Source organism: Perna viridis, chromosome 7 (assembly GCF_037379345.1).
Source record: "Perna viridis isolate PV_CMFRI_1.1 ecotype Kerala chromosome 7, ASM3737934v1, whole genome shotgun sequence".
In the NCBI taxonomy this organism is placed as follows: Eukaryota; Metazoa; Mollusca; class Bivalvia; order Mytilida; family Mytilidae; genus Perna; species Perna viridis.
In genome coordinates, this window is record NC_142451.1 from 9972599 (window position 1) to 9999675 (window position 27077).

The 27077-nt window shown below is 31.4% G+C and overlaps 1 protein-coding gene across 23 annotated transcripts in view; it reads right to left on the reverse strand.

Annotated features, from left to right (window-relative positions):
* Window positions 1-27077, reverse strand: part of LOC148611263 (uncharacterized) — a 105404-nt gene that overhangs the window by 26469 nt on the left and 51858 nt on the right. For 10 of the 23 annotated variants that reach the window (XM_088591626.1, XM_088591616.1, XM_088591618.1 and 7 more), the window contains 13 exons: window positions 21172-26460; window positions 16948-17042; window positions 11081-11162; window positions 10594-10679; window positions 8601-8699; window positions 8072-8161; window positions 7578-7667; window positions 5880-5969; window positions 5353-5442; window positions 4784-4873; window positions 4405-4506; window positions 2657-2752; window positions 1922-2017 (listed from right to left, as the gene is read on the reverse strand). In XM_088591626.1, the coding sequence (XP_088447752.1) occupies window positions 1922-2017; window positions 2657-2752; window positions 4405-4506; window positions 4784-4873; window positions 5353-5442; window positions 5880-5969; window positions 7578-7667; window positions 8072-8161; window positions 8601-8699; window positions 10594-10679; window positions 11081-11162; window positions 16948-17042; window positions 21172-26413 (6348 nt within the window). In that variant the 5' untranslated portion in view covers window positions 26414-26460. The remainder of the gene's footprint in view (window positions 1-1921; window positions 2018-2656; window positions 2753-4404; window positions 4507-4783; window positions 4874-5352; window positions 5443-5879; window positions 5970-7577; window positions 7668-8071; window positions 8162-8600; window positions 8700-10593; window positions 10680-11080; window positions 11163-16947; window positions 17043-21171; window positions 26461-27077) is intronic. The other 13 variants (XM_088591628.1, XM_088591627.1, XM_088591636.1 and 10 more) reach the window with 9 other exon arrangements.

A 27077-nucleotide genomic window follows, 5' to 3' on the forward strand; every position in this document is an offset into this window, starting at 1 on the left:
AGTACAGTAACATCTATCTTATCACTTTAATACAGTAATCAGTGGGTTATATTTGTTTATAAGTCTATGACAAACAACTCTATCAGTTATGGCAAATGCTGGAATTAGTTAGTACACAAAACTTTCAGATAAATCAATATCAGCTCCTTGGGAGGGGGATTTATCCACATCTCCGTAACTTTTGATTACTATTATCCAACAAATTTCATTATTTGTTTGTTTGTTTTTTTTTTGGACTATCAAATTCATTTTGGTCATTTTGCTGACCTATTCAGTTTTATGGAATTTATCCTCTTAAACCTTGCTGCATATCCATAAGACTTGACAACTGCACTTTTAGTGCTATACTCTTATAGTGCACTATAGTGTAGTGTCAAGTTAGCTTTCAGAAGAAATAAAGAAATCATTTAACCTGGTTATTAAATAACAACAATTTTTACACACTCTTGACCTGAAAAAAATATTTTTTTACTTCTTAATTTTATCCAAATCTATTTGTCTAAAAATAAATTAATTAGCAAATTTATTTTCAAAGACAGGGGTCTAATTCTGAAAAGAATTAATGATCCTGATATTGACATATAAAAAAGAAAATGAAACAAGTGAATAAATTCAATGATATTGTATTAAAAAACACATATTGTCAATCAATCAACTAGAATATTAACTGGCAAAAATTAAAGATTTTTCTCCTTGACGTATTTTCAATAGCAAGAAATGGTGTATTGTATTACAAAATCAGTTAATTTAAGACATAAATATTACTGCTCTTAAGAACCCAAAAGTGTGAAATGAGTCAAAACGGGGTAATGTGACCTCCCATGTCAAAATACCCTGATATAGGTTCATTTCTTCACTAGGCAAGCTTTAAAATGTTTAAAATTGTTTTCTATACTTTAAGTACCACTCATGGCTTTTATTTAAATCAACTTTGTCATTGATTTTGAATTAGGAATTCTTCAGAATTCAATCTCCGAGCAAGATGGAATTTAATAGAACTATATTGAAAATGTTCCAATAAGTCATGCCCGTTATTTGATTCAATGCTCCTTAGCAACTGACGAGAGAAAACTTAACCACAAAGTAATATCGTATACAAACAGAAACCTTCAGACCTAATATGTAGATAAATAAAAAAAAAATTAATTAATATGATGTTCAAATCTTTTCTATTTGCTTGCAATGATATTTCAGTGAGTTATGTGTCATCAACACCAAACCAATGTGTCACCCGAGCAATAAACTGTACCAAATAAAAAGAGTGGAACGCAGTTATGAAAATTTACAGTTAAAGAATTTCTTGATAAGTATACTATCTACTACTGGAGACAGTTATACCTGTTACCTTTCCAGAGGGGAGACTGACAAATTGAATAAAAAATGAAAAATCTTCCACAAAGAAATGTATGATTAGTGGCAGTTTTTTTCATTAAAATTACTGTATTTTCTGTGAAAAATACCAAAAATATGAATTTTTACACTCAGTATTTGCTTTTTAATACAAGTCTTCCCCATCAGACAGTGATAACAGAGACAATCCACATGAGTTGTTCATCAGGTTAACAGGTATATGTTTCTTTTGACTAAATGGGAACTGATCTTTTACAAAACTTGGGATATGAATTAATTTGGCTGTTTACTATTACTAAAAGTAAATGGAAAGCAAAGAAAAATGGTGACTAAAATCTACAGCAAGGGAGTTAATGTTATAGATATACTTCTACCTCTATTATCTTAACTAAGTGTATACAGATATATCATATAATCAAGTTATTTTCCAGTTGTATTATCTTCACTTAAATAATATTAGTGGTCAGTTTTTGCACCCAACTTTTCATCTCAAGAGGAAATCAAAGATACAATGCCCACATTTGTACACTTACCTGAAAGATTTAGTTCCAGGAACAGTTTGTGCACTCACCTTTTTATCTCCACCACCTGGCTTATGATCCAAGTAATCCTTTGAACCAACTTTAGAGCGAGCCTGTTCTTTGAAAGTCAGTTTCTGTGTTTCAATCTGAAGTAAGTTATTGCCTCGAAATAAAAAAACTACTAGGGGTTGTATTTCAAAATTTTTTTTAAAGTCCCAAAACTTTTTTTTAAAAACTACCAGTAGCATCATCAAAAAGTCCAAAAGAAGTTTATATATAAAATGATGTGACTGAGCAAAACTTGATCCATATTGTAACATGTTGACTGGATTCCAAACAAGACCACTGCTCCTCTGCTTTGACTCTTCATTCATTAGTAAAAATAATCAGCTAATGATGGCATGGATCAGTTTTGAAATTATTTGACGATGACAACAAAAATATTCCATGCATGAAAAGCTGCTGAAAATTATGGCATATATGTGTAATGAATGAAGCATTTGGAACACATTAATTGTGTGTTATTGGTGTACCATGAAACTCTATAGTGCTGAAATTAGACCCTAAACCTTCTGCTATGCAACCTTCCATTGCCATAACAGTGCTATTCACAAACTGTTCTCTTCTTATGCACTTATTTTCATGTCATTTTTTTTTTTTTTTTGGTTAAAGGGATGTAAGTCATGCACTAACATGAAATGAATTAAGCAAATTGAAGCACAATAATTATTCCAAGAAGCAACCAAAGACAATTATGTACATATATATTTTCTCACATTAAATACCTTTTTATCACCACCTCCAGCTTTGTGAGTGATTTTATCTTTAGAACCAACTTTCGACTGAGCCTTGTCTTTAAAATCAAGTTTCTTGTTCTCAATCTAAAAAATTGACAAATAAAACTGTATTTCATTCAAAACCATTGGTTGTTACGAACACCCTGAATTCTTTGGTTTCATAGCTCTGAAATAGATCCAAACAAGGCTAAATAGATTATGATGATATGATGCATTCACTTTATGAACATGATTATAATGCTAAATGAAGCATTGTTAATACTCTGCTGATTGATGGAGAAATAGAAAAGTATTGAAACATTAAACAATGTTTTACCTTTACTAACTCAGCAGTATTTCAATTATCAGAAACTAAGTCTAGCATTAATGCAGGGCAAAGCTAATATGTTTCTCATGAAAGTTAACAATTAATAGGTTTAAATATTCAATATTTATATTTTAAAACCATTAAAGCAAAAATATTGATTTTATGAAGGAATATTGAAGTTGAAACAAAACCTGTTATATGAGAAACTTATGTATAAAAGTCACATGAAACCATGATACATGAAATGGTATCTAAAAAGCACATTTTGAAACCTTTCTCTTCAGACAGTTAATAGGAAAGTACACATTTCACAAATGATTATCAAATACTTTGAAAATAGATACATGAAATGTTAGTTAAAATCTCACTGCAAACAACAGAACAAATCAAGTATAAAATCAACCATCACCAGTTTTTTTTTGTTATCTGTTATAGATAAAAGCAATAGGGTTATGGAAGCAAGCTTGATACATATGTATCCCATATACCAAGGGAGATAATCTGATTCTCAGAATGGATACTATATTTTTGTGCAATTTCTTCTTCCACTCTCCTTAGATCTGAGATAAAAGACAAGTTTTGTGTCTTATGCATATTTTACATCAAGATTTTACGTTTGTAAAGAAAAAACTGATCATTTCTCACTCAATATTCATCTGTGAAATTCTAAATGAAAAATAAAACTCTCTTCCTCATCATTTCACTACAAAACACCAATCAAGGATGAAATGACATCCTTTTCTTTATTTTAATTGAAAAGTGACTGTTTTTCTCACTTTTATAACATCAGTTTTAATGGGTTTTTTTCCCAATTTTATACAATTTAAAGAACACAGAATATTCTATACAACTTTCCCAGTAATATCTTCATATCATCAGAAAGTAATATTACAACATTAAAAGCGCCAGAAAATAAATATAAAAATAAAATTAAGATAACAAAGAATGTCATCAATGGCTAAACCCAAATTGAAACAAGTACTATCTTTAAAAAAAGATAATGGACACAATAAAATTTTGCTTTTTTTACTTTTAAGTTTCTACATTACATTCAAGAAAATAATAATGGCATGCAATTTCAATTTTCGACAGTTTTTTCGAACACCAACAAGTTATCACTATCTGGCCAACTAGAAAACAGAATTGTGATCAGGTAACTTGTGTTTCCATAGAAGAGCGTCCTTAAGGTCAAAGGTCAAGAAGCGAAACTATACTGACTGTGTTGGAAAAAAGTCAATAAAATCAACTTTTAAAATAGTAATAAGATAAACACCAATAGTTATGTATGCAAAATTTTAAATGAAGTGCATCAACTATCCAATCTGTGCTCTAAAATATAACAGTCTGAAACTTAATTGTTTTCCACCTTTTTCCAAATTCAAATCAAAGTGCTTACACTCCCCTTATTTCACGCAAACATTTTAAATACCGGAATCTCAAATCTGTGTGTCCCTCCCCTTGCTGTATGTTGTTGACTATCTAATGAGTTTATTTTAGACCTGGCGCTCCATATTAGCTTTTCTTCTTGGATCTAATGAAATGTTGAAGGATTAGGAAAAAAATGAACTAAGGGAGATAATTCAAAAAATTTAATATATTTGTTCTTCAGAAAATTGTGTCACGAATCATTAGTTATGTTTCACATTGATTGAAATGAAAAATTGTATTACGATAAATTAATTAAGTTTTCTTTTAATTATAAAATGTATATCATTGAAATATTTATCTTTTCTTCTAAGTAATAAATATTTTTATCAAATAGCAAATAAAAAATATGTTTTGATAATATTTATGCTAGTCAATCTTACTTTAACATTTCCACCTCCTGGAGTATAATGTGAATTAGACAGAGAATCTACTTTAGGCTCAGACATCCAATTTATAGACTGGTCATGTATCTGTTCAAATTAGATTTTTACAGTTCATCTGTTTCCCCTTTTACTCACAATTGAAATGCAATGAAAGTTAGAAAATGTAACAAAAAGTAACAAAATTCAAAAAATGAAAATAATTAATTCTAAATTATCATATGCATTTATATAATTATGGTCAAATTTGTATTGTTAAGCAACAAATAAAAGCAACATTTATTGATTAAAGACGTCTTTATAACTAAAGGTTATATGTAGGTATATGTTTAATTTTATTGTACTTCAGACATAAAAAGCTTATAATTAGACATAAAGTCTACAACCAAAAACAAAATCAAAATGGAAATAAATTGCAGAAAGTGTTCATTCATCCTAATATTATATAAAATGGTGTTAAAAAAAAGTCTAGACCTTAAAAGATCCTACTTCCGACAGTGTTTATCGTATTTATAGTTTGTGAGGTTACGAGTGGGTTACATAAAACACACATGTGATATTGATCATACTTTAACGTTACCACCTCCCGGCACGTAACCTGCATTTTCAAGGGAGGACACTTTTGGTTCAGCTTTCCAATCTATTTTCTCACTTGGTATCTATTCAAAACAAATGTAACAGTCCAAAAAAAATCATTCTACTTTTCATTTTTTTCAATATCCTTTTTTTTTTTTTTTTTTTTTTTTTTTTTTTTATGACGTTGGTTACTTAATCTATTTAGTTTGCCTCTCAAATAAAAAGAATATCACACTATTAGTTACATATCAATATCAGAATCATGAATTTTTAAAGATAAAAGAAAACTTTTTGAATTCTGAGCAAGTGATGATAAAGAAAAATGAGGTATTGAAGTGAAATACAAAATTGTGCAAATCAAACCAAAAGAAATTAAGATATATTTCATGGAAAAATGAAAAAAAAAGTAAAAATGCTAAATTGTGTTGATAGGCAGTGGACTATTCTTCTACAAATCATGATCAATCGGGGTAAGCTGAGTTATTGTACAGTTAAAACACTCAAGTGATGATGATCATACATGAACATTACCGCCACCTGGTACATAACCAGCATTGTCCATCGACCCCACTCGAGATTCGGCTTTCCAATTTATTTTTTCATTTGTAATCTGTTAAAAAGTTAAACAATAAAAATATAAGGCTTGGTAAAAATATGAGAAAAAATAATAATATCACGCAAAATGAGCATGCTTGAAATTTTCAACCAAATTACTATCAAATTTAATTTATATTTAGAATTTCATCAACATAAAAAATACCACTTAATTGTAAACTAAACTGCAATCAGCCTTTTGTGAAAATAAATTACCCAGGTAATAATTCAACCCAAAATATAAAAAAAAATTATTTTTAGGAGTGGTCCCATTTCCTACTCCTTTAACTCCAAAATAGTTAAAGAAAAGTTTTCTTTTGCTAAAAAAAACCTAAGGATGTTCACTGGTCGTGTGGAAAATCTGGAGAAATCCTTTTCTATCAATTCTAATGACAGCACCCATTTTTTCCCTTTGGCCCTTACTTTCAAACAAAGGGGGTAAGACAAAAACCTCCAAAAATGATAGGGCCCTCCACAATGTCCCTAAGAACAATGTGTTGAAATTTTTTAAAAATCTGATAAGTATTACTCAAGCTAAAAGTAGATCCATTCAATTGATTTTTAAAAATATTAACGTTGTGGTTAAAAATATATGTAAGTATAAATGTAGCATTATTTCCGAGCTAATGTACCAGTATACCATGTAGACATATATATATGTACATGCAATACATTTGCAAATTTTAAACAACCATTATTATCTTAACTGAACCATAATTATTTATGACAACATTAAAAATAGGACCTGACACCAACCTATCTATATACATGTACATGTAGCATATTTGTAGAACCACAATTCATTATCCCACATAGGTAATCCAGTATGGATACTTATATTCTTAACATGCTTAAACAGACTGTGAAAGTTTTATGTTATTCAAACAAATGCGTCAAAATTTTTAATATCAACAACTGAAACATCTTCACTAACTGTCCTTCTCTTTTAAATAGTCACAATCCTGAGCTAGAGAAGATGAACTTTGAAAAAAGGAATGGACAAAAATTTATGTCTCATATTCTTGTAATTCATATTTGTTTTAAAAACAGATACGCAGGTTTTGGATGGCAGGAACAAACTTTCACAGTGCTACAAAAAATACATGTGTTAAAACAGTTGGGACCATCCTGGTTAGACCTGCCTTCAACTTGAAATACATATCTACTGTATATCTACATAAATCTAAATTTCACAGTTGTAGAGTAAAATACCAATAGCATTATGTGATATATTTTAAAACAAAACCAAAGTTCTCAAATGTCAAGAAATGTAATAGTACAAATGATTTTTGAAAAGTGCAATTTTTGATAATTTCAATTTTTGGAAAGTTTTCATATTAACTGTTAATAGTAAATTTGAAAGTTTCATAACTAGTTACTTTTACTACAGAAAAAAATGCATGCAAAATGTATGTTTAAGCAATAAAGTGCAAAATATCTCTTGATCAAAGTGTTTATTGAATCAAGTCAACAAAGAATATAAATAACTCCTCTTTAGAAGATCGTTACTTGTGAAATCTACTGAATCAAAGCCAAAATTGGCCAAATAAAAGTGAGTTAAAAGCAGATATAAACAGAATGGTCACAATAAAAGCACAACAGCATGTGTAACATGGAGTCATACTTTGACATGACCGCCTCCGGGGGAATGATTAGCATTGTCTAATGATCCGACCCTCGACTGAGCATTCCACGTTAATTTCTCAGACTGAATCTAAAAATAAAATAAAAGAAACCACAAACACATTAAAAACTGAATCTACTGCCACATACATAAATATATTCACATTTTCACTAAAGCCAGTGTTTTAATAATGAAAGCAGTTTGGTTTCTCTTGGAAATTTCTAAAAGATCAAATAAATCAATACATTTTTACTCAAATGTTTTTTCTTTCCAAGAAAATATCCATGCTTTATGTAGCCATGCAAAGCAGTTTTAATCCACAAAAGATCACATGAACCATTTAGATCTCTTTGAATTTTGTTCATTTCATGCAATTTTCTCTTAAAAATCGAAAGATTAATACTTCATGGCCTGAAATGAATTTTTTAGGTATTAATCTAGGCATTTCTATTGAAAGACATTGTTACTAAGATTAGATAGTCAATGAGGCATACCTTGACCTTACCACCACCTGGTGAGTGGGTAGCATTCTTTAAGGAACCAACTTTAGATTCAGCTTTCCATTCTAGTTTTTGTGACAAAATCTATGGAAAAGAAAATATTGTAAACATTGTTATACCACAGACATAACTGTATTAATCTAATTAAAATCAGACTGGCTAATTGTTCAATTCAGTCAGAGTATGTATGGTGTATACTCTCCATTACAGGGATGAGATATAAAGAACAATAGGGAAGTAAAACTAGGAAAATTCAGAAGGAAATGAAAATCCTTACAGAAAAAATTACATCCCTGCATTCAAATTCTATTCAGATGATCTTCAAATTGAAGGTAGAATTGAGTGTTGTAAGATCATGCATACAATGGCCAAATAAAATAGCTAATAAGTCTAAATTTAATAAGATTGAAATTGCATTAAACAAAAAAAAATGGGTTTTAATCCTCACATTCCAATCTGAACTTTAATGTCTAAAGATAGTCCATGTCTTAGTAGAACCTCAACATTTGTTACACTCCCCTACCTTTTTATCACCACCAGCAGGTTTGTGGGTGATCATATCTTTAGATCCTATCCTACTTCCTACATTGGAGTAGTCCTTCTTGGCACTCTGTATCTTCACCTTTAAGATAAAAAGTTCAATGTTTATACAACAACAGAACCATACATCAACAAATGGGTCTGTTTTTCTATTGACCAGCAATTTTATTATTATTTTATACATGTATTGTTTTCTTAGCAATCTAATTTATGTTTAATACAGTACTAAGAGCATATGACATTTGCGCTGATTTTATAAATTCCCATTCCTTCACTTGCGTCAATTTCTTTTTTTGACCTGTGCTGATTTTATTATTATTATTCATTAGCACTGATTTACAGGTAACTACATGAAAATATAATACCTGAAAGTTATACTGGATAAATATAGAAATAAATTGTACATGTATGTTCAGTTGGTTATATACTGTTCAATTTGTTTTAGTGCTCATATAAATTGGAAACTTTATCGTCGTAACATGGACTTAATGCACACTAAGAGGACCAAAGGAGTTAAGTCCTTGGTTATTGATGGCCATGCATACAGAATGGTTAATGTGCTGAAAAATGAGGTAAAGCTAGAGTCACCACGGATGCTGATAAATATAGTGTAGTCGAGGCACAGAATGAGCATAACCATGTAGCAAATGACAGAAAGATTGAGGCAAGGGAGCTCCAGGTACAATCTGGGAAACAGTCAATACCTTAATGCTTTAACATAGAGAGATTCATGTGCTATGTACAGAGATTTAGTGGATGAAAGTAGAGTGTTTTTAACTGTTGAAATTGATTTATTCCTCTTGAAATCCGCATACTGGGCAGGGGGCAACAATTATTGACATGATTATCAAATATTAAATACATATGTTTTGATCTATTATAAAAAAAAAAAAATAATGACATGTGCAAAACTGACAAAATGGAAGAGACATTGATAAAGAGATAAAATGTCTTGATAATTAACTTTATTTAAAGGTATCTTACTTGTAATAAAGAACAAAGATTGGCGCAAGTAAAAAGAAAAATCTACATGTGTTATGCAAATCATGCAAATGCACAATGCTGCGTACAATGAAATTTTTTTTTTGTATCACCAAGTTTACATCATGATACAGGCAGAAGTATTTTTGAAATTAAAGCAAGAATACAAGGGGTTTCTTATCATGGAGTCTTAATGTCATATGAATTCGAAGCATAGCCTAAAACCTAAACAATCATGTTAAAACAATAAATTCAATCTAACCTTTACCAGTAATTACAGATATGAAACACAGTCATATAAATAGATTTTTACTATGTCACCATTCATAATAACTCAGACATGACAAGACAATGAACAAAGATATTTTCTGAGACCAAATGATACCTTGTCATGATAAGTTCCTATCAAATTGTCATACTTCATTACAAAGTATATCTATCAGAGAACCCAGTGGTTTCATGAAATGATATAATAAGAAATTCAAATAGGACATCTCCATGGTATTATTGTCTAGTTATGTGTTTATTGTCATTATGTAGACTAATTCTTTTATCTTACATGGGTATACTTGAGGGAGAATGTCAGTTATATCTATTAAATGTACACAACTTTCAACATCATGAACTTGACCTTTATATATAAAGTAATTACAGACAGTCTTTAATAATGCATTGTTCTACACAGGCTACATATTTTCACATGATTATCACATGATTTTCATGTGACAAAATTAAGAAAATAAAATTTGTGACAGAGTTTGTATGATATTCATGTTAACTAAATCTTCACATAAATTTCATATTATCTTCATTTGAAGCTTCATGCTAAATTCATGTTTATCAAGTCTTATCATTAATTTCATATGCAGCTTTATTATCATCTCCTGTCAGATTCTTATGTAGACCTGTACTCAATGCTTTTTTTCACTACTTTAACCATTTCATGTGAACATCATCTGGTCACAATGGTGTATGTAATTAGAAGATCAACACACCTGTCCACCTCCTGGCACATGTCTGGCATTGTCTAGAGAACCAATCCTAGACCCTGTCGTCTTAGTTGGGGTGGGAGTCTTTCCAGCTGAAAAATAATTTATACTATATATTATAATCATACTATGTGATAAATTCAACAACAACTTCTTCATGCAAAGCCAACAAGTTGACTTGAAATATTTTGAAACTATTTTACTTTGAAAACAAGAAATGAATTGTTTTTTTTATGCTATTTGTGCCATTTATCTGATAATTAGAGTGAGCCATGTCATCTAGAGTGGTTGTTAACAAAATCTCAATGAATGCAATATCTTTTAAACAATGAAATACAAGTACCTATCTATAAATATTGCTGCAGGTATGAAAATGCTACTTACTAGTAGTGATGTTCCTGTTAAGTCAGAAACAGACATTGAATGGACTTTAATTCAGAAATTTTCATTAACAAAACATATCCTAAGTATTTTTGTTACTTATTACATGTACCTGTAGTCTTTTTAGGACTTCCTTCAGATTTAGTTGGCTGACTTCTATTCATTGTGGGAATTGTTGACCTTTTAGCACTTGTCTAAAAGCAAATAGTAGAAATACTAATTATAAGAAAAAGATCATTAAAATGTTTCATTGTGTACAATTTAGTTGCAGAAATCATGTTTCAAGTGATTCAAATCGTAGAAATTTGACATTTTATGTATAACCAATAGAAATAGGCATGAAGAGAAAAAAAGAGATGATTTGTTAAATATAAGCTTTTGTAGCACTAATTTTCAATTATTTTTTCCGTTTAATTGTAATTTTTTATTAAATTCAAGAAAACTAAAGAAACAGCAATTTTTGAAAAGGAAAATGTTAAAATTTATTAGATGAAGTTTTTTTAATCAAAATTTTTAGTGCAGGGGAGTCATAGGATCAACTAAATAATTAGCACATTGGTTTAGTTTAAAAAAAAAACATAAAGTTTTCCAGGGTGTTTGTAGCCAGTGCTTCTGAAAAGTAGTAGATTCATTTGTTTCAGGCCATATACTTTGTGAAAATTCCAACTTACTTTCTTTAAATTCTTATAGGCATATTTTGAAGTTTCTTTGACATGCAAATCCTAGCATAAAATATTACAAGATTTTTGTGTCATAGTTGAGTCATAATACTGCTTCTACTTTGGTTTCAAAGAATTTGTATGAAAATGAAAGGTTATGGGGTAGTTCTTCCATACAAAAATATAGAACACAAGCTTTGAACAACAAAATATTTTGCCCAAAAGTAGAACAATATGGAGGCTACAGACGGCTGTTTTTGCATAAAAATCAAAGTGTTCCACACATACTGTCCCTCTTTTCTACATAAAAATATCTCATGACATAAGCTGTTTTTCCATACTTTGTCTGAAATTTAAAATTTTATTCAATTTTTATCTTCAGTTTTAGTCAAACAAACAAGCATGAAACGTAATAAAACTTCAATGAAGCCACATATTTAAGAAGTGAATCATGGAATTTTCAAATTTCTTAAGACGACCTTGGTTTTCATGGCTGATTTTGATATTTTCTGAACATTCATCTGCAGCTAGATCCCCAATTTTTCACATACCTAGCCTATACCAAAAATTAGCTCTTTGACAGATGGAGCAGAATTTTCCATTTACAATGGCCTTTTGGGATTCTAAACATATATGGTCACATAAACAAATCCTGCGATATATGTGTACTAGCTTCCTTTTATATTTAAATAATCTATTCTCTAAGAAGACCTGATAACAAACTTAAACATCACAGCCACTTAATGATAGATCCAAAATATTTACCCAACACCAAATTAAACCAGAAGTGAGAGAGTAAACATGAGTTATATAAGACGAATTAAAAACATTGCTCTTGGCTTGTGGAATTGTTTACCTACTCCGCTAAGAACCTTTCAGTTTATTATTGTACTCAAAAACAACATACCAACTTACTGGAACTTAGTTTGGTTATTGAGAAAATCATGGGTAAAAATAGATTTTCTATGAAGATACTGATCCATATACAATTTCATCAAAATCTTAAGTATTTGTAAGCTAGTTTGCTTGGAGTGGGATAGAAAAAGTTAAACTTTGTATCAGTAAAACATTACCATGAATTCATGATGTATACATATTTTTTTCATAAAAACTGAAAAAAAAAACTTCCAAATGTCAAAACACATGTACATGTACAGAGTTACCGTTCTTGGTTGCTACAGAAATAATATTGGACACAGCAAACTTTGAATGTTTATAGCTCCTTATATAACAATGTGATCAAATGACAATGTTAAAAGATATAGACCATAATCCCAAACTTTATAAATGTTGAGTATAAAATTTTAACAAGCACAACTTTACCTACTTTGTTTTCAGGACCTTGAGGATTTGGAGCAGAACAAACACTGCCCATTCCTTAGTACTGCAACATTTGAAGTACTTTCTTATTTTTTAGCACCTGTATGTTTTTGATTGGTATGTTTTATTCATACAAATGTTTTATCTCTGTTTGATGGGAAATCCTCTTTACCCTTTCAGATTAGTTTGAAAAAGTTCTGGAGAATGATAGTGTTTCATTCATACATATAGTTACAAATGAAGTACATGTACATTCTTTTTCTTAATGCCAAACATAGTCATTCCAATATGACTTTCTAACAAACTATTTTCCTAGGAAAACCAATTTATATTAAAGACCCATCCAATCAAACAAGTAAAACTGAGTTTTGCAAGTCTTAAACAAGCCTCTTCATATTGTTTACTGAGTACTTAACATTTCACATGTCATGTCATGGTTAGAATGGACCCACTGTTTATCAACCATGGAATCTATTCACAGTCAATTGCTAACACTATTGAAACCATCTACTACTATAATAACAGAATGTCTAAGTTAAGACTTGGTTGGTTATACCCCTATCCATGACACATCTGTATGTCTGAATACAGTAACTAGGTTTTGGTATGCATTAAAAGGACTCTGAGGTCTTGCTGGAATCTGTGTATTTTTTGACAGAGAGGTAAAAAATTAAAGTGTAACAGTGCAAATCAATTACTGTAGACTACATGTAGAAGACACTTTTCAATGAGTTTTAGAATCAAGGGTCCCCCCGTGTTTTTACAACACGAATAATATCACTGATTGATATTATCAAAACCAATTTTTACACACTTATATTAACAAAGGGTATGAGTCACTGGGATTTTATTCATATCTAGTTTTCTATGTCAACTGTTGGTGGTACTTTTTGTATGTAACATAAATGGTCATAATGTAAAAATGTAACAGTTTAATCTCTTCCATACTGAGAGCCAACTGACATGGGTCATACCAGAATATACTGTTTCCTAAGCATTATTTAATGATTTAGTGTAATTCATATGGTATAAAGTATGGCATTTTGATGTATGAGGCTAGCAAGTAGGCCCTAATTCTAAGGGTTACCATAGAATGGTAGGATAATGCTATTAAATTTGAAAATTCTTTTCTGTGTTATTTCATATAAAATGATTCAACAGCAAATCAACTGTAAGAATATAAATATTTCAGGTCAGAATTGGAATATTTCAAATAATTCAAATACGTTTAACATAGAAATAAAGAATTTCTAGTCATTAATCAACAGTTTAGCAAATGACCTGATTTTAATCAAACCCAAAAGAAACCTTATTAGGAAACTTTCTTTAACCATCTGAAAATGTTAAAACTCATACCCAGCAACTACTGGTCGCCAATATGTCCCACTGATACTATCTATAAAACTAAAGTAGTGATGTTATATATTGCATCTTAGTTGTTAATCAGTATTTGAATATTTGTTGCCACAATAAAGACCTTTCATCACACTTATTCCCAAATGCAATGTCAACAGTAATAATTTTGAGCTTTGAATCAAAAGCAGGGAAATTATTTTAAGAAACATGTTCATAACACCACAGATTCCTGTCATTAGCTTTGAAGACACTTGTTCCACAGCAGTTTGCTAATGCATTAAATTAGACCACCAGAAATTAGTCCTTACACAAGCAATTAGTTAACGGAAATTCCACCACAGTCATTCATTATTCAAATTCAATAGAAGATTTTTCTAAATTACCATGACAATATTAGCATCCTACGAGTACTTTGATCCATGTGTTTAATGCCAAAAACCTTTTAAGATATTGGAACAGAGGGTTTATTAGTTATCCCATGACTCCACTGTGCTTTGCATTGAAACAATTACTAATCTACAGGACACATGAAGTTAACAAATTCTTTGCTGATACTGCAGTGGTAAGATATCAGTGGTGGATCCAGTAGGTGGGGATTCCATCTGTTGTTTGAAATCTTTGTTTATTTTGTACAAATTTGGACATAAACAAGCAAATTATAGACTGGAACCCTCCCCCTTTTAAAATATTCTCAGTTCAAAAATATACTGGATCTAGAAAGTTGATTCGAAAGCAAAATCTTTTCAATTTCAAGCAGATTTCTACATTAAGATTTGACCCTTTATGCCCATTGTTTTCCCAAACATTACATTAGGTGTAAGATAAAACAGTATTAAAATTGGTACATAATAGGTAATGGGAATTTTGACATTTCAATCTTGATTTTTGAAAATTTTACCAGATACGGAAGATAAGTGAGATTAATGAATGCCACTGTGTTATTGTAACAGATGCATGTTTAGGTCATTACCATGCATAAGTTGCCACACAAAATCATATTTCTAAAGGAAAACTTTAAGTACATATGAAGTACATGTAACTAACAGAAATAGTAATAGATGTCAAGCAGTGCAATCTTGAAAAACTCTTTTGTTTTTCAGAAACTTTTGTATTTTAACAATTTTAAATTCTTGGCAAAAGAATCTATCATTTTAAAAAATGAAAAATAAATTGTAAGAACATTAATTAAACCACATATTTTTTTATTTCCATGAAATAAAAGTTTTGCTTCCTAATTCTGAAAGCTTTTTTTATTAAATGGATGAAAAATCTTAATAGCTACATTTAACAATTAGATTGGCTTACCTCTTTTACCTGAATTCAAATTAAATATTATTGAAAATCTAATCTCTCTGTTAATTTCTTGACCCGAGTTCAATATCCTTAAATAAAATCTCCAGAAATCTTTGAACTTTTATTAAATATCTAATATGTTGCCATGTTATATTTACCTTTTCTCACCTGGTCAGGTAGGTATAAAGGTATTATTAATCAATTTACCTGGAGGATGGAGATTTTATCAGTGGTGTGGAGGGTGGAGATAAATATTTACCACAATAAATCTTTAATAATGAGACTAAATTCAAAAATAGGTAAATTGGGAAAATTCTTGACTTTTCCAGAAGTAACCGATTTCTAAGTCACAATTAGTTATTAAAGGTAAATTGAACCTTATGTCATTCTTAATATCTTACGTACATTACAAAAGATAGGTATCTTTTCTTATATACATGTTGACAATGGAATTGAAGCCTTTACTAACAGAGCTGTACAAATTTAAAGGGAGTATTTAGGGATAAATTTCATCTGATCACAGAGAGATCATATGGCATTACTTCTCCTTTTAACTCTTGTCATTTTACAGAAGTTGAGATTAAATTTTCAACTCAAGACAAGAGAAGAGAGATTGATTTATAAACAAGATAACCATTTAAGTGCCACTCCATATAAAATTCAGACACTGCCTATGGTAGTGGTGATTCATGATGTAGATCCACTGGTCTACATTCGCTATTTTTTTAAATAAAAATAATCCTTTCTGTGTCCAGATCTGTATTTTTTAGACATTCATCTGCCACTAAAATGAACAAATCAAACCAGATGAAGAAAAATGACTTGCAAACTGCAAATTTCATGTACAATCTTTATAATTTTTTTCTCAAAACCACAACAACAAATGACAAACTAAGACTGGTGATGTGGTCTGTAACTGTTTTTGAATTAGAAATAAAAGTGAATTTGGTGGCTTTTTTTTACACAAATGAATCACCTCCTGTCTGATTTTTAAAAAGAATGGTACTTAATACTATATACTTACTACATGTATTAACATACACTTTATAGTCAATACATTCAAAGTCATCTCAAAATTTCTTACTGTGGTGTCGAAAATTTCTAATCTTGAAGACAAATAGAGTATTACATTTTGTGAATACATGTACCAACTAATTATGGTTTATAGAAATGTTTTATATAGTACAGTTTCAAATTCATGCTTTCTTATACAGGACCTTAAAATTCCACATAAATTTTATATTTGCAAAATGATTTGGATTTCTATGTTTAATAAAACCCTGAAATCCCCATACTATTTAACAACAGTACTTTCACATTATTTTTTTAAAATAATTGATAATCAACTCACCGATCTCGGTGTTACTTTGCCATCTTGAGACTTAGTCTGTGTGTCAGCCTTTTTAGGAGATTTGTCGTCCTCTACTCCACTGTCTGATGAACCATCTAAAAACAGAGAAAAACTTAAGGATCCAAGCACATGTCCACGAAAAATGAAAATTAAAACAATTGATAGAAATAAAAACTCACTCTTTGTATCTGGTGAGAATGTAACCACTGCCTTCTTTTGAGTTTTTTGGTATTCTTTTGAGCTAGGGCATAATTTAGACACTGCTTTCTTCTTCACCATTTTTGTTGAAGTGACAAAATCTTTTTTTAATTTGATTAAAATGCATAAGCTTGTTCTAATAAAATCTCTGTTGTAAATCATTAGTTGAATACAAAGCCTTGCTATTAGTGAAATTAAAAGTGTAAAAAATTGGAAAATCCAGTAACACAGGATTACATTTAACAATGGGCTAATGATACAAAATATAATAATGGTCTGTAAGTCAGAAAGAGAGCAGTTTGTCTCCCCCTATTCTAAAGATATATGATAGAAGTGGGTAGTATGTTTGTTATTTATTATATTCATTTTCAAATAAACAGATTATGTCAATTTAAATACACAATTTAATTTTTTTTCTCTGATAATGGATTTTTTTTATTCACAAGATCAGAAAACCTCCAAAAAAATATGTTGAAAAAATTGCATTGAAAGTTTTTTTTTGTTGTGTTCGGCATTACAAAGTTTACAGTATGGGAAATGAAATCTTGAAAAATCATAATTTAGTTAATCATAATTGGTAGCATCATTATCATAATAAATACACTGTCAGATAATATAACTACATAATAAAATACTCCAAGCTTTTCATTAACTTTTGTGTTACCAACACAATTTAATACTTGTTAAAGGCAAAGGTTTTAAATAAACCAAATGTGGTCAAAGGGGGATAACTTCAACCAAAACCAAAACTTAAATACACTTTGGCCTTAATTAAATACTTCTTTGTTTCCCCAAAATCAACCCTACAAATAAAAATTTAGGTAGGCCTGTAGACAACAAATTTTATTTTTTTCTATATTTGTACAATTAAAGTATGTGATTTATCTCAAATTAATTTTGAGTATAAAACAGTAAATTTTCTATAAAAACATTTCATAAATCAAAGCAACAAAGTTGCTGAAACTCGGAAGTCGCTTGGCGTGTAACCTGCAAGATAGGTTCCCAATGTTTATTTTTTAAGCAATATGCTAGAGTGCCGGTCGTGACATGGACTAAGGTTTGAGAATGTTTTTGTGTTGAACCTATATTTCCATTGCAACCTGCAGCAAAACAAAACAAAGATGTACACAAATATCGTGAAAAAAATAAGATTATTGCATTTGTTTACGTTCTTGAGACCTGAAACTTAAAAAAAGGCAGCCGATGATGTTGATTGTGACGCTTCTTGATAATATGGTTTTGATTATGATACCATTCACAATGCATAGTTAAAATCCAACACCACCCAAAGAGAGATAACTCCAATTAAATTGTATTGGCTTTTAACTATCTTCTTTGAAATTACTACACTTAAAAAAAAAATAGTTTGGCGTCTCGATTACCAGTTCAACAATATTTAGTTGAAAATTAACTTAAAATGTTTGAAATATTATTAACTGGGATATCAGTGAAATATTTAAAGTTTAAAAGAGAATTGCGCATCAATTTGAAGAAAGCATTTCTGTCCGCGAAGTTATCTGCTGGAAGCCCTTTTGTCATTCTTATACTTACAATACTTGAAGCCACTAACAAGACTTCAGAGTAAAAAATTGCAATAAAGTTTTTGTGGAAGGGGAACTTTGACTATCGGTCATTTGGGATTGGGGAAACAAACAAAATTTTATTTTTGGCCTTGTGCAATTGAAAACAAAACAAACATGAATACAGAGCATGCCATAATAAAAACAAACACATGCAGTGCTGAATTGAACACATAGACAAATTTACAAAAAAGCATCTATTTAAATTATGGACAGAAGAAAATATGAAGTAACAATAAATCCAGTACATTTGTACTATACTGGTTTATAGAATTAGATTTCCAAACTTATATAGATCATAATATTTTTGAAATGGAATTAGGAATTGGTCGCAAAAACATTTTTAAAATTACCAGAAAACCTTTAAAACAAGCATTATCATATGGTTTCATAATCTTAGAGATTCTATTAACTATCTTGAAATTTACCAGAAAACATTTTTTACTCCAAAATTTATCTTTACCTATCCTTAAGACTGATATAAAAAACTGAACTATTCTGTAATTCTAAGGCCTCAAGTGAAACAAAACAAAAAACATGTAAACCAAAACAGAAAAACACACAACAACCATACCTGACGAGGAATAGATAAGGTAAAAGTCACTGTTAATTAAACTGAAAGGAAAAGAAACTTTGTAACAGACTGCACCATCAGAAACAAACTTTGTAACAGGCTGCACCATCAGAAACAAACATTGTAACAGACTGCACCATCTATGTTCAGCTTCACAAACCTAGATCAGATCTAATTGGTTCTTATTCTTATGGCAACACATCTTTACAATATTACTAGCTTTCTTATTGTCAGGCCATATAGAAAAAATAATGGTTGTAAACATCTTAATTTGCATGACAATTCAGAGAGAGATATTTTGGAGGTACTTAATTGTGGAAACTCTTATGTCAATTTCTTTTAAAATCATGTAGAACTGTTTTCTTGTAGGCTACATTGTGACCATCTAAAATGATTGATGAGTAATACATTATAGAATGCAGATAGACATTTGAAAAATAGAAGTTGGGTTGATATTAAAATGCTTAAAGTCTTTTTTTTTAAATCACACTCAATATTTCCAAAAAAAAAACCTTGAGATTTGACAGGTTTTATTGTCAACCAATGTTTAAGTGTGGCCAGAAATTACAATATAAAGATATCTATCTGCTCCTTCAAGTTTCCTGCTTTGCTGTACTATAAATGTGTTGTAAACTGATGACAGAAAATCTAAGAACTACTCTATATTTTATTCCCATCACACATTAACTAGAATTAATTACATGTAATTAGAGAAACCAAGTGAGGCACAAATCTATTTCAATTTCCTGAATTTTTTTATATCGTACAAAAAACAATGACATTCTTTCAAAGGACTTATTTAACATTTTAATTAAGTTTTCAATATGAAATGTAATATCAGTTAATATAGAAATTAAAGAACAGAAGAAGAGACTTCCAGAAGACATTACTTATCTACACTACAACTTTGATGAATATTGCCATTTTCGCGAGTCCACAGTGTACAGTTTACATGATACATAGCTATGATAATGCACATCATTTACCTATCCCCTGTTCAGTTGTTAGAAATTTTAAAATAACCCTGAAACTATATATAGGGTTTACATTGAAAATTGATTAAAGGTGCGATTCAAACTGTTCTAACAAAAAAATGTATATCAGATCTTGAGTTTTTGAGGCAAGTGAAAGGGAAGTGATATACCTTTAACTTAATATATTTGTACATGTGTAAAAGCAAAAATAAATAAGCTTATTTTCCTTGTCATAGAATACATTTTTTACCAAAAGGAGATTAAAATTGAAAATACATATATCAATTAAGAAGTTAAAAGTACCTTAAATTCCTAGTCAAATTATAATTTGTGATGCTTTCATACTCATCTAGACAATTTCCACTAAGGGAAAGGGAAAAGGGCAAATTCATTGAGCTGTAGTGCAAAATTGGTTTTGACCTCCATTTTAGGGGTTTAGAGGAAGAGATCACTTGAAAATAAATTGAACATATCCATGCATCATGCTTCATTCCAAAGATGAAAATAAAAACTAAAACATGCAACATTTATTACAAATAAAAGAAAACAGAAATAATAAAACATACAACAATCAATGCAAGAAACTTCTACATAAAACAAATAAAAATACACCAAAACTCAAAATTTTTCAGTAGAGGGGATATTTTGTGATAAAAATAATCCTTTAAAAAAACAAAAAGTTTAAATACTGACCATTACCTGATTTATACAGGTACAATCTGAGTTTTGATTTTAATACTAAGCAAAACAAAATTCATAAATGCAAATCCATGAAGAAAACCATTGCCCTACAATATAGCAAAGCTACGAACCATGTTTGCGAAGCAGGGGGTGTTAGTAAACAAAAACAATGCTTGCTATATACTGAGAATGCAAGCTAAACATAGTGCCAGTTAACCTTTTTTTGACTTGGTTATTCTGTATCTAGATGGCCCTGTTTTAGGAATGTTTCTCATTGGTTTGGTTGGACTTGGAGTCCTCTCAACTGATGTTCTGTCCCTTGCCTTGTTCAGACTGCTCATTGTAGGTCTTGTCAATGAACTGGTTCTTGATATGTCAATAGATTTCGGCCGAGACTTTGTTGGAGCTGGTTTTGTATCAGTTGTTGTTTCTGGTTTTGATTTTCGAGTTGTGTCTCTTGATGATCTTGTGGTTGTTGGTTTTGTTGTCCTTGATGATGTTGCAGAGGATACTCTACTAGTAGAAAAGCTACGCTTTTCAGTAGTTGTTTTTGTGGAGGGAAGTTTTGTGTCTTTCTTGAGTGTTTTGTCCTTTTTAGTCTCACTTGTAACATCCTTTTTGATGGTATCAGTTTTTGCAAACTTAGTTGTCTTTTTAGTGGTGGTCTTTTCAATTTTCTTCAAAGAACTTGTTGTTTTATTGTCAATGTCTTTTTTCACTTCTTTTTCCTGTAATATTTTAACACTTTCCTTCTTTTCTGTTGATTCATCTGGTGAAACTTCTGCTTGTTTTTCACTCTCAATAAGATTAAACCCTGCCTTTGTCTCCTCTTTTTCAGGAGATTCATCAGAAGCAGAATGGCTTATTCCATTTTGGAAGGGATGGGCAACATCATCATTATCAGGTGTAGCTTCCTCAGAGGCAGAATGAGATATTCCATTTTGTAAGCAGGGTTGATATGTTTCTATGGTTTCACTTTGGTCTGTGGATTCATCAACTAAAGATGAGGACATAAGATTTTTCTGATTCTCCTGTTCAACATACATGTCTTCACTGGCTGGAGACTGTACCATATCATCTTGAGATAGTGGTGACTGGATGGCAGAGTCTATTTCTCCATAGCTATCACTGGGAGTCTCTGGGCTCTGAACATCAGCTGTTCCTTCTACCTCTTGTTTCTCTACTACATCAGTTTGAACATCAATAGTCTTCAGCTCCACTTTATCTGAGATAGTTTCATCCTCAATTTGACCATTGACTTGAGGTAAACTTTGACTATACTGTAAGACATCCTTATCAATTCCATTCACTTGTTTTTCCTCATCCATAATCAATGCTAATTCTGTTTGAGGAATCATTGGTTTTGAGACTTGTTCTTGTACTCCATCAATTGGAAGTTCTTGTTCTGGGGATATTTCTGGAGTTGATTGTTCAAATTCCTCCTCAACTCCACCAAACTTGTCGTCACCAAAAGTTTCCCCTTCCTCTAGTACAAATGAGCCTTCCATACCGGACTCCCGCATTTGTTCTGTTGGAACTTCATCTTCTGGGGATATTTCAGGAGTAGACTGCTCAAATTCTCCTTCAACTTCTCCAAACTTTTTGTCATTAAATGTTTCTCCCTCCTCTAACACAAATGAGCCTTCCATGCCAGACTCTCTCTTCTCTGCTGGGGGAACTTCATCCTCTGGTGAAATTTCAGGAGTTGATTGTTCAAATTCTTCTTCAACCTCACCAAAATTTTTATCATCAAATGTTTCTCCCTCCTCTAGAACAAAAGACCCTTCCATACCAGATTCTCTCTTTTCCATTGGTGGGATCTCATCTTCAGGAGATACTTCAGGAGTTGATTGTTCAAATTCTCCCTCTGCATCTCCAAAATTTTTATTATCAAAAGTTTCTCCCTCCTCTAAAACGAAAGAGCCTTCCATTCCAGATTCTCTCTGATTAGTTGGAATTTCATCCTCTGGTGAGACCTCTGATGTCAATTGTTCTTGAACCCCACCAGCAATCTTGTCATCATCAAATGTTTGACCCTCATCTAATACTAAAGATCCTTCCATTCCTGACTCAACCTTCTTACCAGATGGTAACTCATCTTCTGGTGAAATTTCTGGTGTTGATTGAATAAATTCAGATGATTCCTCTTCCAAGCCAAATGTTTTGTCTTCCAAAGTTTCTCCCTCATCAAGAATAAAAGAACCCTCCATTCCAGTTTCCCTTTTCTGATCCTCAGTTATATCAACATCAGGGGAACTGTCTTGAGCATACTGATCAGGAATACTTTGACCTTCCTCGTCCTTTTTGTTATCAAATGACTGACCATCTTCTAAGCCCTCCACAGCTGTCCCTTGTATTGGGTTAGCTGGTATCTCAACCTCAGGTGATGACTCTGGAGTGGACTGGACATATTCTCCATCATCTTCATCAAAATTTTTATCATCGAAAGTTTCACCTTCATCAAGGACAAATGATCCTTCCATTCCAGATTCCCTCATTTGCTCAGGCATCTGGTCTTCTTGTGACATTGATCCTTGGGTAAGATCATCATCCTCTTCTTCCTCTAGTTGACCAGGCATTAAGTTTGCAACTGGCTCCATAGGCTCAGCCAACTGAGAAGTTGGTGCATGAGCTTCATCAACTGGTTGCTTGGAGATTTCATCTAAGTTTTCAAATGCATCTTTATGGTCAAGAGCTTTCATATCTGTAGAATCTAAGCTCCCAGATACATCTTTATGGTCCATAACATTTAAATCTGTGTTTACAACAGAATCCCCATGTGAAATATTATCACAAGTCATATCATGTTTATCATAAGAATCAGATTCTTTTTCTAGATTCTGTAGCTGATCCTCTTGTAAAATATGAGGCTCAATAATGTCCTTTTCTTGAATCTCATTTTCAATTTTTTCCTCTTCTGAATCTTCAGAATCATACATTTGACCTTGATCTTGTCCTTGAACATCATCCATATTTGATCCCATTAAGTCTGTTTCATTAGACTGAATACCATCATTAATCATTTCATCCTCAGATTCAAAGTCATCAACTTGAACTTCAGGTTCAGGTTTAACAACATTCAAGATTGTTGGTTCAGGCTCTCTGTCTGTCATTTCATCTGCAGGCGTTAGCTCCTGACCTTGACCTAGAGCTTCTTCTACATTAGCTCTCATTAAATCCACTTCATTGGGTAGAAGATTTTCCTCTATCATTTCATCATGAGTGTCAATAACTTGACCTTGACATTTAGAATCTTCTATGTCAGCATTTGATACATTGGTATCACTTGACTGTAGCACACCATGTGCATATGAATCTAATTGTTGACCTTGAACTTCAAAATCATCAGTTTTTGTACCCATTAAGTCTAAATCATTTGACTGAGGCTCAATACAAGCCAGTTCATCCTTTGTTGTTACACTATGACCTTCAACAAGTTTTGGACTCAGTATGTCTAACTCATTTGACTGTGGCATAACATCTACAACTTCATCCTCTGGTTTTAAAACATGACATTCAGTGTTTGCATCCAATAAGTCTAAATTATTTGAATGTTGATCATTATCTGTAATATGATTTTGAACTTCAGGTTCATCGAAATTTGAATCCATTAAAGCATTGGAATTTTGTTCACCTTCATCCATTTCGTCTTCACTTTGTTCTGGATTAACATTGTGAAAACTATGATCCTGAACAATATTGTTAGTATCCTTGTCATCAACAGCATATGTTTCTATTGTATCATTCTGTAGTTCTTGTTTCTTTGATTCTGTGGCTTCCAAAGCAGCTTGCTGAAAACCCATGACGAGGCTCTCTCGACCTGGATAATCATCTATTTCTGTTCCCATAGAAACTGCTGTTTGTTTCTGTGTCACAGGCAAAGTGTCCTCCATTTCTTCTTCCTCATATTTCTCCTGTATTGTCTGACCTGTTACTATTGGAACATCTGTTTGGTCCACTGCAGAGGGTTCAGTCTGAGATATAGAATCTCCTTGCTGATCATCAGTAAGAAGATTCAGGTCTGTTATGTTTTTTTCTTCTGGAACTGGCTGACTATCAAATTCTTCATCATCAGAGTTTTCAGATTCTTCCATTAATGTTCCCTCCACTAAACCACTTATCTGAACCTGATCAGCCTTCTGATCTCCACCGAAAGTTTGAAATTGAGATCCTCCATTCATTTTAGCAAGCTGATTTGGGTCAGGGGTCAGTGACCTTTCTTCAAGATCAGAGTCATCACTTTCTATTGTAAAAGTGCTACTTTTGGGAACACCTTGTGCTATTTCTGAAGATTGTAGATCTTCTGAATTATCTGTTACTTTTGCAGAAGCAATTTCTAATTGATTTTGTGAAGGAACTTTTTCAATTGCATCCTCCTTTTCATTTTTAACTACTGTCATTGGATTTGAATTGTTCAAATTGGAAGCCATAACTTCAGATATGACAGCTTCAGTTACATTCTGTCTCAAAGGATCAAAATCAGAAGTACTAGGGTCAAATGCCTGACATTTATCCTGGCTGATTTCCTCATTTTCCTCGTCAGATAATTCCTCTTGTTCCTCTGTTTCATCATACTGAACATTCTTTGTGAATGCTTCCTCGATTTGAGAAAATCCAGATGCACCAATATTTGGATCCACATTATCTAAAACATTCTCAGTATCAGACCTCTCCTGACCAGGAGGTTTCTCTACTTCATTTTTTATTTCAGGAACAATATGTTCAAGTCCATTCTCACCCTTGTCTCCTCCATCAGATTCATCACTGTACTCACTTTCCTCTGAATCAACATATTCATCATCATAATTTTCATCACCTTCATTGTAAAAGTCATTTTCTATAGCTTCTTCTGATTCTTGTAACTTATTTTGACTTTGAAAGTCTGAATCATCATAACTTTTTAATTCAGTTTCATTTGGATGTTTGATTTGATCATGATCCATGAACTCAGGTCGGGAAGCAGACACATCTGTCATCAAGAGATCAGGTGGTTGTGAAGGTTGTAAACACTCTTCATGATCAGATTGAGCAGATGGTTTTTCTGAAAGGTCGTTGGGATCAAGAAGGTCATCACTGTGGGTTTTGTTTGATTCTTTTGAAAATTCATTCACTTTAAGTAGATCGGGTTGAAATGGATTTCCAGAGCCTTCCAAAGAAGACTCATCTTCATAACTTTCATCTACTAGCATATTATCCTCATCATCATATCCTCGATTTGTATCTGAAAGACTTGAATCTAAAATTTCCTTTCCAACAAAGGAAGGACTGAAAGAACTCTGGTTTTGTGTATACATATGGCCATCATCTATCTGGTCTCCATGGTAATCATCATGGTAACCAGGCACTTGCTGATTTGCCATCTGATTGTTTAAAAGGTCACTTTGATTCATATCACAAGTAGTCATTTGACCTCCTAATACTGAAGGGTCACTTGAATCAAGTTCAAGGTTATCATCCATTGCTAAATACTGTCTTATTGTTGTCTGTAGATCAAATTACTGGTATCCTGAAATGAAAGTAAAGCAAGTATTATGAAATGTTCACAGCTAGTTATTTATTGAAAGGTCACAATGATGACCAAATACTGTATAGATGCTTATTTTCACAGTGTGCTTATTTTGGCTTATTTTAGCTTTTTGCCTAAAAATACCAAAATAAATTCCTTATAATACTAAATGCACCCACCACAATAAAATATGGCGATATTTTTCGTATACATTTTTGGCCTGAAAATCACAAATTTAACACCCACCAATAAAACCCACTGTACAGCATATTAATTCTGAGTAAGTCAAACCAGAGGAAATTCATATAATGTACTATACTGGGGTATATTTTACAACAGTGATATATTTGTTTATTTAAGCACTTACACAAAAAAACAAAAAATAAAAAAACCTGATGATGTTTGTTTCTAAAGTTAGGAATTTATGCAATAATGATTACATATGCCAAAATAGAAACCTCTTAAATTCACCATGCTTCTTCCCATTAAAACTTCGAAATTTTACATGTACTAATTTATGTAGAATACTTGTTCCATGATATTTCCAACTAATTTTAAAACATACAAATAGACACAGTACATTTATTAACAAATGAGTAATTCAATACACCATTAAA